The sequence below is a fragment of the Pagrus major genome, chromosome 5, assembly GCF_040436345.1.
Source record: "Pagrus major chromosome 5, Pma_NU_1.0".
Taxonomy (NCBI): domain Eukaryota; kingdom Metazoa; phylum Chordata; class Actinopteri; order Spariformes; family Sparidae; genus Pagrus; species Pagrus major.
The window spans coordinates 31064328-31076172 of record NC_133219.1 but is presented as its reverse complement, the minus strand read 5'-3'; the positions used below and the strand labels follow the sequence as shown (position 1 = coordinate 31076172).

Genomic DNA, 11845 nt, shown 5'->3' with positions numbered 1-11845 from the left:
TTTCATTTCGGTTTATTTTTGAATCAGAAGACTATTTTAGGAGGACTTTGGATGCAGGTCAGTTTGTTGAACTCTGATAACAACATGGGGATTGTATTTTGGATGTTTTCTCTTCTGGCTCTTCCAGTACTTCAGTCTGCCAAGATCCTGACTGTCTGTCTAATTGGTGAGTAGTGGAGCAGTGATTGTTAAAGTGCCTTTTATTAGTTGTAATGGAGATATTTATTGTAAATGTTTGTTCAGAAATATGAGAAGACTTAGGTACAGGTTTTTAAAAGAGTTTGTGAAGGAAAGTATGTGTGTTATCTGCAAATGCACATAATATGTTGCAAACAGTGAGCCAGTGATAGCACAGTTATTTTTCCTCTCCTCCAGGAGGAAGCCACTACCTGTTATTAGATGAAATTTCTCATAACTTATACCAGCATGGCCATGAGGTCCGCATGCTTCTGCAACTGGGCAACCCTGTTATTACAGGTAAATTATAACAATGACAGCACAGCTTCTCTCTCATCCTTGCTCTGATTTAGTCACTCTAATTTCATACTGACAACCACACATTTCAGGTTTTTCCTATGCAGGTCGTGCAGACAGTTACCAGACGAGCAGCTGGTCCGTAGGAGAGACATATATCGAAGAATACAACAGCTGGTTCCTGGAGCAACAAACAGAGTTTCTACTGGGAAGGTATCAAACAGATACCCTTGAATTTTGTCTTTTTATTCTGTCATTTTGACTCTGTTTTAGACTTCCGAACCTTCTTAGATTAATGTAAATAGTTGAAGTTATTGGTCTATAACAGCACTGTATTTGATCAGATTTACATGCCTTTTTCTTACTCTCTCTTTTCCTTCCTCCCTCTTTCTCACAGGGATGACTTTAATAACTTTCTAAAATTCATGGGGCACCTGTCCTATCAGTGTGACAAGCTGTTAGGGGACAAAGAGGTAATAACTTTCCTCCAGAGGGAGCGCTACGACATCACCATCCTCGATGCTTTTAACCCCTGTTCCTTCCTCCTGGCTCGCAAACTTGGTACATCTGCTGTTCTTATTACTTTGATTAGTCATAATTACTATCATCCTTTTAAATCTTATTACATTGCTACATTACTACGGTGTTATAATTTCTGACAAATACACTGGCACTTATTTGTAGATTGAAGGTGTATTCATTCAAAATGTTCAATCGACAGCAGATGAAAAGTTCCATGCACTTTTCTCTTCATTTACTTCAGGTATCAACTATATAGCTTTCTATCCCGGCACTCTGAACGGTCCTCTGTCCATCGCTCTCCCCAGCCCAGTCTCTTACATCCCAGTCTTTAGCTCCCAGCTGTCTGACCACATGAACCTCTGGGGCCGTGCAAAAAACCTCTTCTATTCACTCCTGGCTCCTGTAGGTAAGAGTGGTGTTACAAGGGACATCACATATTGTCAAGGATATTTATCTGCTCAATTTCCTTCATACACTTTTTATTAATTAATTAAATCTGAATGGCCTTAAACAAACATTGGACATACAGTGGTGATTTTGGATTTTGTCTTGTGTCTCATATCAAAGGCCAAGAACTTGTATGGTCGACATTTAGGGAAGTAGCCGAGCGCCACCTTGACTCAGGCTCACCTCCTGGTGGTCTGGAGGAGTTACATCAAGGAGCCGAACTCTGGGCATTCAACACTGACTTTTCACTGGAGTTCCCACAGCCTCTTATGCCCTACAGTGTGCTGGTGGGGGGTCTGCTGAATAAACCTGCGAAGCCTCTGGAGCAGGTCTCTTTTCTTGACACACATGATAAACACATTAGTGAGACTTTTTTGTTGTTTTCAAATTAACTTCTTCCCCTCTCTCTACCTTTGCCAATCCCACTTCCCTCTGGAATATTGTTCTTCCCCATGCACAACCATCTCCCTCACATCCTGCACTATAAAAAATAATTATTAAATTAATTACTTGCAGTAAATTCATAGTAGTATAAAGTAATCATTTTACAGTAATATACATGAACATTACAGTAATGTATTGCATTTCTACAGTAACCAGACACAATTTTACTGTGGAAATACAGTAGTTTGAGGTAAAATCAATCATCTTTTATTATTGTAAATTCACAACAATTTGCAGTATGTTACAGCAGTTGACTATAACTCAACCACATTACTGTAAATCTGCAATAGGTTATTACTAAATTACTGTATGCCGCTGTACCCTTATCACAGATTTACTTGTACCGTAATTTACCATTGTTACTGTATTCTTACAACTCAGTCACCAGTAAATTCCTGGAAATTTATAGGATGTACACTACATTAAAACACTGCAATTTTTTTAAAAATTAAACTGTATAGAGGTACATAGAGGTGGATGATATGCTCTAAGTTTCATATTATGATTATGATATATGTAGCATTTTGACAATTAACGATATATATGATGCCTTCTGCAAATTTCCCTCTACATATTTTCTCAATTGCCCATACCCCAACCCTTTTGATCCCTCAGGATCTTCAGTTGTGGATCTCCAGTTTTGGAGAGGCGGGTTTCATTGTCGTAACTCTGGGATCAATGGTCTCTTCAGTCTCTGTGGACCATCTGCTTATAGAGCTTGTGGCTGGCTTCTCCAGGATCCCTCACGGCGTGCTCTGGAGGTTAAATATCATTTTAAACATTGTTTGTCACAGGTATCAACTTTTATGAGAAAACAGGAGATAAACAAACAGTATTTTTATTTTCAGAGTCATGAAAAGATGGGGAAAAAAACAACCAAAATAAATTTGGAATTTTCCGTTGATGTCAGGATGCTACGAGAAGCTCGTGAACCTGATGTGTTTTGCTTGCAGGTATGACCTCAGTCGGTGGCCACATCACTTGGACAGACCTCCTAATCTCAGGCTTGTGGACTGGCTGCCTCTTAATGACCTGCTGGGTAGGAACAGTCTGCCTCACTTATCATAACCATTTGTTACAAACATAAAGGTGAGTTACAATATATGGTAGATTGTCAAAGGGCTTGTTCAATGACTATCTGAAAGAGGACTAAAACAATGAATTTTGGGGGAGATTTCTGTCAGTCAAGACAACAGCAGAAGGAGGCTAGGTCACTGTTTCTCCATTTTTTCCCTTTAACCTCTTAATATTTACAGAAATACCATAATAATCAAGTGCTGCTTTTTAAAGTTATGTTTTATCTCATTAAAATTATAAACAAAGATACAAATACAGTGGGACTGATCATGGACGTACAATCTGGTCATCGATCTGTGCATTGTTTCATATGAATGAAAAAGACTGAACAAACACTATTAATGCCTCAGTAATGAATTCTTGTCATTTTTTTTGTTTTCCACAGGTCACAAAAAAGTGCGTCTCTTCATTACCCATGGTGGACAAAACAGCCTGCTGCAGGCAGTGTACCATGCTGTTCCTGTGCTGGCAATCCCTCTGTTTGGAGACCAGTTTGATAATGTGGTGAGGGCTGAAACAAAGGGACTTGGCCTCACCATCAAACCCACACACATCACCAGGGAACTGCTAAGCTCTGCTATTCAAACACTTATAAAGGACGTCAGGTATGTGGATGGTGTAGCTGGGCAACATTTGTGATGCCAGTACAGAGGTGTTTGTTTCTCTTTATTTTTTTCAACAATTGCTCCTTTTCTAGGTTCAAGTCTTCAGCTTTGTCCCTCAGCAAGATCCACAAATCCCATCCAGTCCCTCCAGCTCGTCGACTTGTCCAGTGGGTGGAGCACATCCTGCACAGTGGAGGTGGAACTCATTTAAGGCCGGTTTCACTGACGCAACCATGGCACCAGAGATACCTGTTGGATCTGGTGGTCCTTCTCTTCCTGGGGCTTCTTGGACCTGTAGTTCTCTGCTGGACGTTCTGTAGGAACAAGAACAGCAGGGATAAACGCAAAAAAACACAATAGCAGCAGTTAACATTTCCTCAGAGACACTTCAGGTTTATGCCTCAGTTCTGTGTTACATGTTTATCTTAAACTTATTGTGTACTGTTCCAGCATGAGAACTTGTAAAAAAGTGACTTCCCGCTACTCTAAAATACTGCAGATCTTCAGTAAATAAACCATGTTTGCTGTAACTGATTCAGACAATTCGTCTTTAAATACCTGAAACAATTGGTGATAGCAGGCATGTTATTGTAGGAGACATTTTTTCTGACACATGCAATGAACTAAAACTTCTTTATCAGCCCCGCCAGGACCAGAGAAGGTATCTCTTAAAGAGAAAGTCAACCAATTTTATACATAAAAGTGTGTTTGCAGGACTTGTAAACACACCTTAATGTGTGATAAATTGCCTCCAGTGATGTCACTCAATATCTAAGTTGCATTGTGGGTAATGTAAGCACCAGATTTTGAAAAGGACGAATTTGATTCAATTTGGTCATTTGTTTTTAAACTCCAAGAGTTCAAAAGTGTTATAGGAGTGCAAAGCCGGACCACAGGACTTTTTTTTTAAAAATGTTATGCCTACATTACCCACAATGCAACTTAGCCACTTAGTGACATCATTTGGAATTACATCAGATTATTTATCAGATTACATGCAGCTCCATCTGGAGCCACAAAAAACTTTATACTACTTTTTTCACATATGCAGTGGTTCTCCCCAAGACTTGTAAACACACTTTAAAATGTGAAATTTGGTGGAGTTACCCTTTAACGACAAAAATAAAATTTCAAAACAGGAGCTTTTTTCCCCAAAAATATGAACTTTAATTATCAAAAGTAAAGCTTCACTGCAAAGCAGACAAAATGAAAAAGGCTTAACTTAAAAAGAACAAAAATGTTTAAACATTAGTGTATAAATGTAAGTGCAACAGCCCTAATGCCAAGTGTCCTGGCCTTTCCCCTCCCAGCGCCTTCATGTCTACCAGACGGCTCATTTGTACCGCAGCGCCACAATGTCCAACACCTCTGTGCTGCTTTGACCTGCCTGCACTGCAAGCAGGGGTGGTTTACAGTACACACGCAAAATACGCACATACACCCCAACTGAGCAGAACTTTTTTGTTGCTGCACGTTTCCGAATGGTGGTAAACTGTGTTAGGAGATGAATGAATGCTGAGACTGTTTTTGTGTGCTGTTTTGCTTTGAGAGTCATATAATACTCCTACCTGCAAAGTGTGTGTGTGCATCATGTGTGTGTTTGTAGCAGCGTTATGGTCTGCTGGCTCTTCAGTTATTAACCACCAGCACCACCTGCAAGTCTCAACTCTGACCTCCACACCCTCCTCTGCTGCTCTCCACTGAGTCTCCTTCCCCTTTCTAAACAAGACACAAAAGCGCACAGCAATGTTCACGGTCAGCGCTCAAGCCAGACCAGGCCTAAGAGGACCCCCCCCCCTCTCCCTGTCCTGTCCCCCCTCTCATTCCTCACATCTGTGTTGGGGGTTAGCAGGGAGGAAAATATAGATTAGCAAGGAAATAATGACCAATTAGGACAGCTTGTTCTCTGTCCATTCAGCTGTCCATTCCTTTCCTGCATTTCATTTGTCTGTTTGTCTGGCAGTTGCAGGTGCCAGTGAGTCTTCCTCTGTCTCGCACGCAATCCAAAACAGGCCGGGCAAAGCAGCCGAAGCATGACAGGACAGGAGCACTGGGAGAAGAAAAAAGAAAAAGGGGGAAAAAAGCAAACTTTAATGAAGCAGAAGAAGAATACGCCAACTCAAAATAGAAAGCAGGAAAATCCTACAGCAGAGAAGAATCAGAAGAAAGAGTGATGAGCGTGCCAAAGAATAAAACAGAGAACACAGATAACAGTAATAGACCATTTAAACATTGTAACTGTAGTTAATTGACAGTTCTGTTTTTTTTTTTTCATCCAAGTTCGAGCTGTTTTATTTACAAACATGACACTTGGTTCATAACAGTTTTACCACAGGTTTTCTGCAGTGACAAGCTAATGAAATCTACAGATATAAAATCCTGTAATCACAATGTCGTATTCAAAGAAGTGCGATGGAGCAGGTGAAAGCTGATTTGTTATCGAAAGGTTTTACTTTTGAGTGTTCTTTTGAAGTCAGGAAGACATGTGTTGGGGGGAAAATGGATGATTAGATATAGTTTTAACTGGCATTAAAGGATAAGTTCACCCAAATATGAAAATTCTGTCATTATCTGCTCACACCCATAATGATGGAAAGTCAGTTGTGGGGACCCAAATTTTGATTTGAAAAGACGTTTTCACTGTAGCTGCTAAGCTAAAAGAGTTAGAATTGCACCCTGTCTGAAGTGGGTGCACAAGCTCGACCGCCTTAATGGAGCCATTTTATTTTATTGACGTTTTAAAACAAGTCCTGATCTACTTCAATTGTTTAGTGGAAGTGGATACTGGGTTGCAGACTTGTCACGTGGCTCTAGAAGGATGCCCACATGAGTTGTGTCTTAGTTATGATGAATATGGATTCAGAATCAGAAATGCAATAGTAGAGGGAACTGGTTGTGGCTGCTTATATAACTGAGGGTAAAAAAAGAGGAAATGAGAAATAAATCTGATAAGCTCTAATGTAAAACTCTGTGTATCAGCTCAGTGATTCCTCTACTAGTAACAGGCCCAACTGGGAGCCTGTAGAGTGCATGAATGTACTGTATGTATTAGAGTTCCTGGGGTTTTCACCAGTGTGTTCTGTATTTCAAATCTGTGTTGTTTTTGTGTCAGAGCCCCATCTAGTGACCGGAGAAAAAGTTGCCAGTGTGACTAGTTTCCAAACAATCCTGGCTTCCTGGATTTAAGCCTAATTCACAACTAGTCATAAAAAGAAAGTAAACAGTCAAGTATGGCTATGTGCTGGCCACTAGATTCATTCCATCACATTTTTCTGAATGACTGTACACGGCGTCTTTATAGTTGAAGATTATAATGAAAACATACATTCACTTATGGGTCTGTTTGGTCAAATACAACAGTCCTGCACTGAATGCGACTGCCATGAAGGCTATAATAACTGGTAACACACTTTATTATATAGGTCTGCAAACTTCATGGTAATCAGTTGGTAATTACCAAGAAACGTGTGAAATGTCTTTGAAATGATGCCCGAATTATTTCGGGGTGATTTCAAAGAAATTTCAAATATGTTTAATAATAATTAAACAATAATTACCACCTACTTTCCATGAAATTTGCAGACCTTTAAAATGAAGTTTTACCAGATGCTGCTAACACATTAGTGCCTCAATAATCAGAATCAGAATCGCTTTAATTGCCAAGTAAGTTTACACATACAAGGAATTTGCTGTGGTGTGTAGGTGCAAAACAACAAACAATACTAAAAATACCTAAAAGACATAATAAAAAAAATAAAAATATAAATAGAGTGTGACCGATTTTTAAAGTAGGTGAAGACTGTCCAGATTTATCCAGTAGTGCAAAAGGTTTGACCCGGATTGTGCAAGGTCGCAGTAGATACTGATATTGCAATGTGCAAATAACAATAAATTAATTTAACAAAATAATAATATAACACTTTGAGAGGGGTAGTTGTGCATAATGTTAAGACTTACATTACAACATTGACTTGTAATACAGTATTAATTGACGTCACACGTCTTCCACCACTGTTTATTTGGTGCAGCACTTTCACTGAGAGGTACTTTTATGACAACATGTTATATTTAAAGTGTCCACTGGGGGCGCCATGTAAATTTTTCAGAGGATGTTGCCAGTGACACACACGAATCTGATTGGTTGAAGTGCGGAAGTGTGATTGGTTAGTATTGACAGCGTGGGCGTGGCTAGACGTCAATGTTTATGTAGCCCCGCTGCCAGTGTATGTAACCGCACCAAGGACTCTGCAATGTGATTCCCTGACGTTGATTTGTTTTCATATCGTTTCCACGCCGTCTTCACCACGTTATGCACCGGCCTTTGACATGGGGGGCCACTAGCAGGTGAAAGACGGAGGAAACCGAGGAAAAAGCCGGGATGGCAGGCGCCTTTGGCTTCAAAGGCTGCCAGAAGATTCGAGGTCCGCAGCTGAGAAATCTGCTGGAGGCGAAGGACTTCATCCTGTTCGACTGCGACGGGGTCATATGGCACGGGGAGAACGCGATCACGGGCGCGGCGAAGGTGGTGAGTTCACTGATCCGCCACGGCAAAAACGTAGTGTTCGTCACCAACAACTGCACCAGGCCCCGGGAGAATTACGTGCACAAGTTCTGTCGGCTGGGCTTCACCGACGTGATGCTGGAGCAGATCTTCAGCTCGTCGTACTGCTCGGCTCTGTACCTGAGAGACGTCGTCAAGGTCCGCGGCCAGGTGTTCGTCATCGGCTGCGACGGACTGCGCAGAGAGCTGCAGCAGGCGGGCATCCCCTGCGTGGAGGAGGCGGACGACCCCGACGCCACCATCTACAACTGCGTCCTGGCTCCGGACGTCAAGGCGGTGCTGGTGGGACACGATGACCAAATGACTTTTCTCAAACTGGCCAAAGCCTCGTGCTACCTGAGGGACCCGGACTGTCTGTTCCTGGCCACCGACAACGACCCGTGGCACCCTCTGTCAGGTGGAAGGATACTGCCAGGTATGACGGTGGTGATGGGGCTCTCATTGTTCTGCACAATATCGTGCTCATTCCAGTCCAGATCAGGACCACCTCTGTGTGTTTGGGATATCACTGTCAGGGCCTGCTGGGCTCTGACCCAGGAGTCTCAGAGGTCAGGGGGCCCCTCAGATTGAAGTGACTGCATGCTTAACTAACAGCAAATCTATATTACAGTTTAGTTGATCAATTTAAATGCCTGAGGAAAATGTCACATACATAACAGGATTTCTATTGTCCTAATATTTAAAGGGGCACTATGTAGTTTTGGAGAAGAAATTCAAACTCAGAAATGTTTATTTTCCCATAAACGAGCTGTTCTCAGAGGAAATTGAGGTCCCCAGAACACTGTTTGAAGCTAGAAAGGTGGCAGGGTCCGCCACATAATGAAGATCTTTCTCTTCTGATTTGAATTTCTTCCTCAAAACTACATAGTGCACCTTTTTAAAAACAGAGTTTACAAAGTGCTTTGACAAACAAGCAAAGCAAAAAACCAGAAAACTCAGTAAGACCAATATTACAGAACATTAAACAGTCAAGCCAAACAAGGAAGCCTAAGTCTAAGGAGAAGTTAAGACAAGAAGGCAAAACACAAAATGCACGACACAAAATGTCAACATGAGTAATTACAAGTTTAAGGAATAAAAGCGATTTAAAACGGGCAAGATCACGAAAAAGCAATGCAGATAAAGAAATAAATAAAAGAATAAACTCAGTAATAAGACAACGTCACATCAGAAGAAATAAAAACATAAATAGATTAAGAACAGTAAAAGGAATAAAAAGATAGAAAGAGGGGAAAAATGTTGAAAAATGTGATGTAAAAAATCTAAGATGAAGTCTCATATCACGATTAGCCCCAGTTTACCCTATATGCTTTCGTGTTGTGTGTATCTGTGGAGACTTGGAGTGTCGGTGTGAATCTGCTGTGGCCGCAGGGTTTAATCTCCTCATGTCCGACACAAACAAAATAGTTTGAGCCAACAACAGAATTAAGGTTGAGGTCAACCAGCAAATTCTAGCTGCTGTCCTGCTGCGTCACACACTTATCTTATGGACAAAGAAATACAAACATGGCATGGTGTTCACTGTGATGAGTTACCCACAGCTGAATAGAGGGGCTCTCACTGACTGCCACTCACTCTGTGCATTGTTAATGTAACCCCATCACCTGTGTACAGTGCAGACTACAGTATGTTTAGCCTGGAAGCTCAGGGACTTTTGAAATACCACCTGGCCTCAGCTTTTGTGTCACTTTAACACACACATATATATTTAAAAATGAGCAGCATTATTTAAGTGACAGCTACAGTACACATCACTGCATCCTCCGTGATAAGGTCGGTTGGCCGTTATAATCACTGGTATCTGTTTACCTTTAAAGAACTGATTGGAAAATTACCATTGTGTATTATATAACATCTGACTTATATTGTTACCCTGGTTAATTTTTAACTCGCTCCAGTGGCTGGCTGGTTCTTCACGTACGTCGTGCCACGTCTGATCTTGGAAAGACTGATTTTAGTGTTAGTGCTGCAGTCTCTTGAAATCTCTACAACATGAACTAAACTAAGTGTTAAGTAGCTCTGTATTGCAACAGTAATTGGTAGTAATCACAGAGTGTTTGGTCAGTAACCCATGTCTGTCCTCCCCCGCTAATGCAGTAAAATATAAAAAAATCCATTTTTAACAACGCTGTTGTTTGCCTAATTACTTTACTCTGGTTTGCTTTGTGTTTGCTTTGCTTGATGTCTCTGTTCACGCACAGCATCACTGAAAATGAGGGCTTTCCTCAACTGATTCCCAGAGTCTTAAAAATAGGTTTGAATGAATATATTAAAAAAGTATTCAAACAGGGCCTCAACAAGAACTGTTTCAGGTGCTCAGTCTCACCATTAAAATATGCAATGGGGTTTTTTATTAATATGCCCGGGGGTTTTTTCCTGCGTGTCATCCATCCCCTCTCTCTCCTCATTTCCTAGCACAACCCTAGTAGGTAACCTCGAAGAAAGACAGAACAAAAATATTAAAAAGATTAGGTAATAATGCAGAACAAGACCTTTGCTTTACACATAATCAAATAAGCAAAACACAAAGTGAACTTTCAGGTATGAGATGCCAATTTTCCCTCCTCAGTAACCCAGAAACAGACCTTAACCAGTGGCTCTCTGGAAAACAGCAGTACTCGATTCGAGGGGTGGGACAAAGTATAAATACGGGAATGTATTATATCACTTCCTCTTGTGATACATCATTGATACAGTGGCACCAGATATCTATATTTTTATTAAAACATGCATGTGCTCTGAAATAATTCTCTTAATGTCACATACCAGAGTCCTCAAGCTCTCTGGTAACTCTATGCCCTCTTCTTTGGTTCATTGTGTCATATCAGTCATCAAATTTCATGAAACAGACACCACAATGCAGGAAATGAATACATAATAAACATAATTTATGGGGTATTTTTTCATCTTCAGTCACACAGATATTGTAATGTATTGTAGATGATAACTTGCACTGAATCAAGTATTGCAGAATAGTGTATCAAAATTAAATGTGTCCAAGGATGTCTAACCTTCCTCTTATCTCTACCCCCTGCAGGTTCTGGGTCCCTCACCGCAGCCCTGGAGGTGGCCTCAGGCCGCAAGGCCACTGTGATCGGCAAGCCCAGCCGCTTCATGTTCGAGTGCATCTCCAGTCAGTTCAGCGGGGTGGACCCCTCCCAGTGCCTGATGATTGGGGACCGTCTAGAGACCGACATGCTGTTCGGGTCCAACTGTGGCCTCGACACCATGCTCACTCTCACCGGCGTGTCTCAGATTGAAGAGGCCCAGGAGTACAGGAAGAGCGAGCTGACCACCAACCACAACCTGGTGCCCGACTACGTGGTGGACACCATTGCAGATTTCTTACCGGCTTTTGAGGAACTGGAAGATCAGAGCAATTGACGAGTCCTTTCGCCTCCAGTACGCAAACATGGAACACAGATTGCTTCTACTTCATTTCAAGTGCAATGTTTAATCTGGCGTTTGCAAAAAAAAATAAAAAATCCCTGTTCTGATCCAATTATCCAAAACTAAATGCTCCCCAAGAACAAGCGCTGTTTATGTTGTGACCATGACAGAATAATCAGAGTTATCTAGTGCATACCTCAGTGTTTCCTCCAGTGTTGTGCCCATTTGTGACTTGACGGTTCCTTGTTGCTGTAAGTGTTTCTATTAATATCTGAATATACTGCACTTTCTCGTTCATGAAGTTCGAATAGGTCGTGTTTGATAT

The 11845-nt window shown here is 41.2% G+C and overlaps 2 protein-coding genes across 2 annotated transcripts; both read left to right on the top strand.

The window, feature by feature from the left end:
- Positions 1 to 415: 415 nt before the first annotated feature.
- On the top strand, positions 416 to 4099 carry LOC140996175 (UDP-glucuronosyltransferase 3A1-like). The gene is made up of 9 exons (XM_073466472.1): positions 416 to 477; positions 567 to 687; positions 872 to 1035; positions 1238 to 1402; positions 1564 to 1772; positions 2503 to 2648; positions 2841 to 2926; positions 3350 to 3569; positions 3662 to 4099. Exons 1-9 carry the CDS (start codon positions 444 to 446, stop codon positions 3927 to 3929), a joined length of 1413 nt encoding a protein of 470 aa, XP_073322573.1. The 5' UTR covers positions 416 to 443; the 3' UTR covers positions 3930 to 4099.
- Positions 4100 to 7850: 3751 nt separating this feature from the next.
- On the top strand, positions 7851 to 11627 carry pdxp (pyridoxal (pyridoxine, vitamin B6) phosphatase). Its single transcript, XM_073465468.1, has 2 exons — positions 7851 to 8545; positions 11168 to 11627. Exons 1-2 carry the CDS (start codon positions 7948 to 7950, stop codon positions 11512 to 11514), a joined length of 945 nt encoding a protein of 314 aa, XP_073321569.1. The 5' UTR covers positions 7851 to 7947; the 3' UTR covers positions 11515 to 11627.
- The last annotated feature ends 218 nt before the right edge of the window (positions 11628 to 11845 follow it).

Excerpts from the sequence above, each read along its gene's own strand:
- LOC140996175 (XM_073466472.1), top strand. The coding sequence starts at position 444 with ATGCTTCTGCAACTGGGCAACCCTGTTATTACAG. Across the intron at positions 1,403-1,563 it reads TTCACTCCTGGCTCCTGTAG|GCCAAGAACTTGTATGGTCG; the intron begins GTAAGAGTGGTG and ends CTCATATCAAAG. Across the intron at positions 2,927-3,349 it reads GCCTCTTAATGACCTGCTGG|GTCACAAAAAAGTGCGTCTC; the intron begins GTAGGAACAGTC and ends TGTTTTCCACAG.
- pdxp (XM_073465468.1), top strand. The coding sequence starts at position 7,948 with ATGGCAGGCGCCTTTGGCTTCAAAGGCTGCCAGAAGATTCGAGGTCCG. Across the intron at positions 8,546-11,167 it reads AGGTGGAAGGATACTGCCAG|GTTCTGGGTCCCTCACCGCA; the intron begins GTATGACGGTGG and ends TACCCCCTGCAG.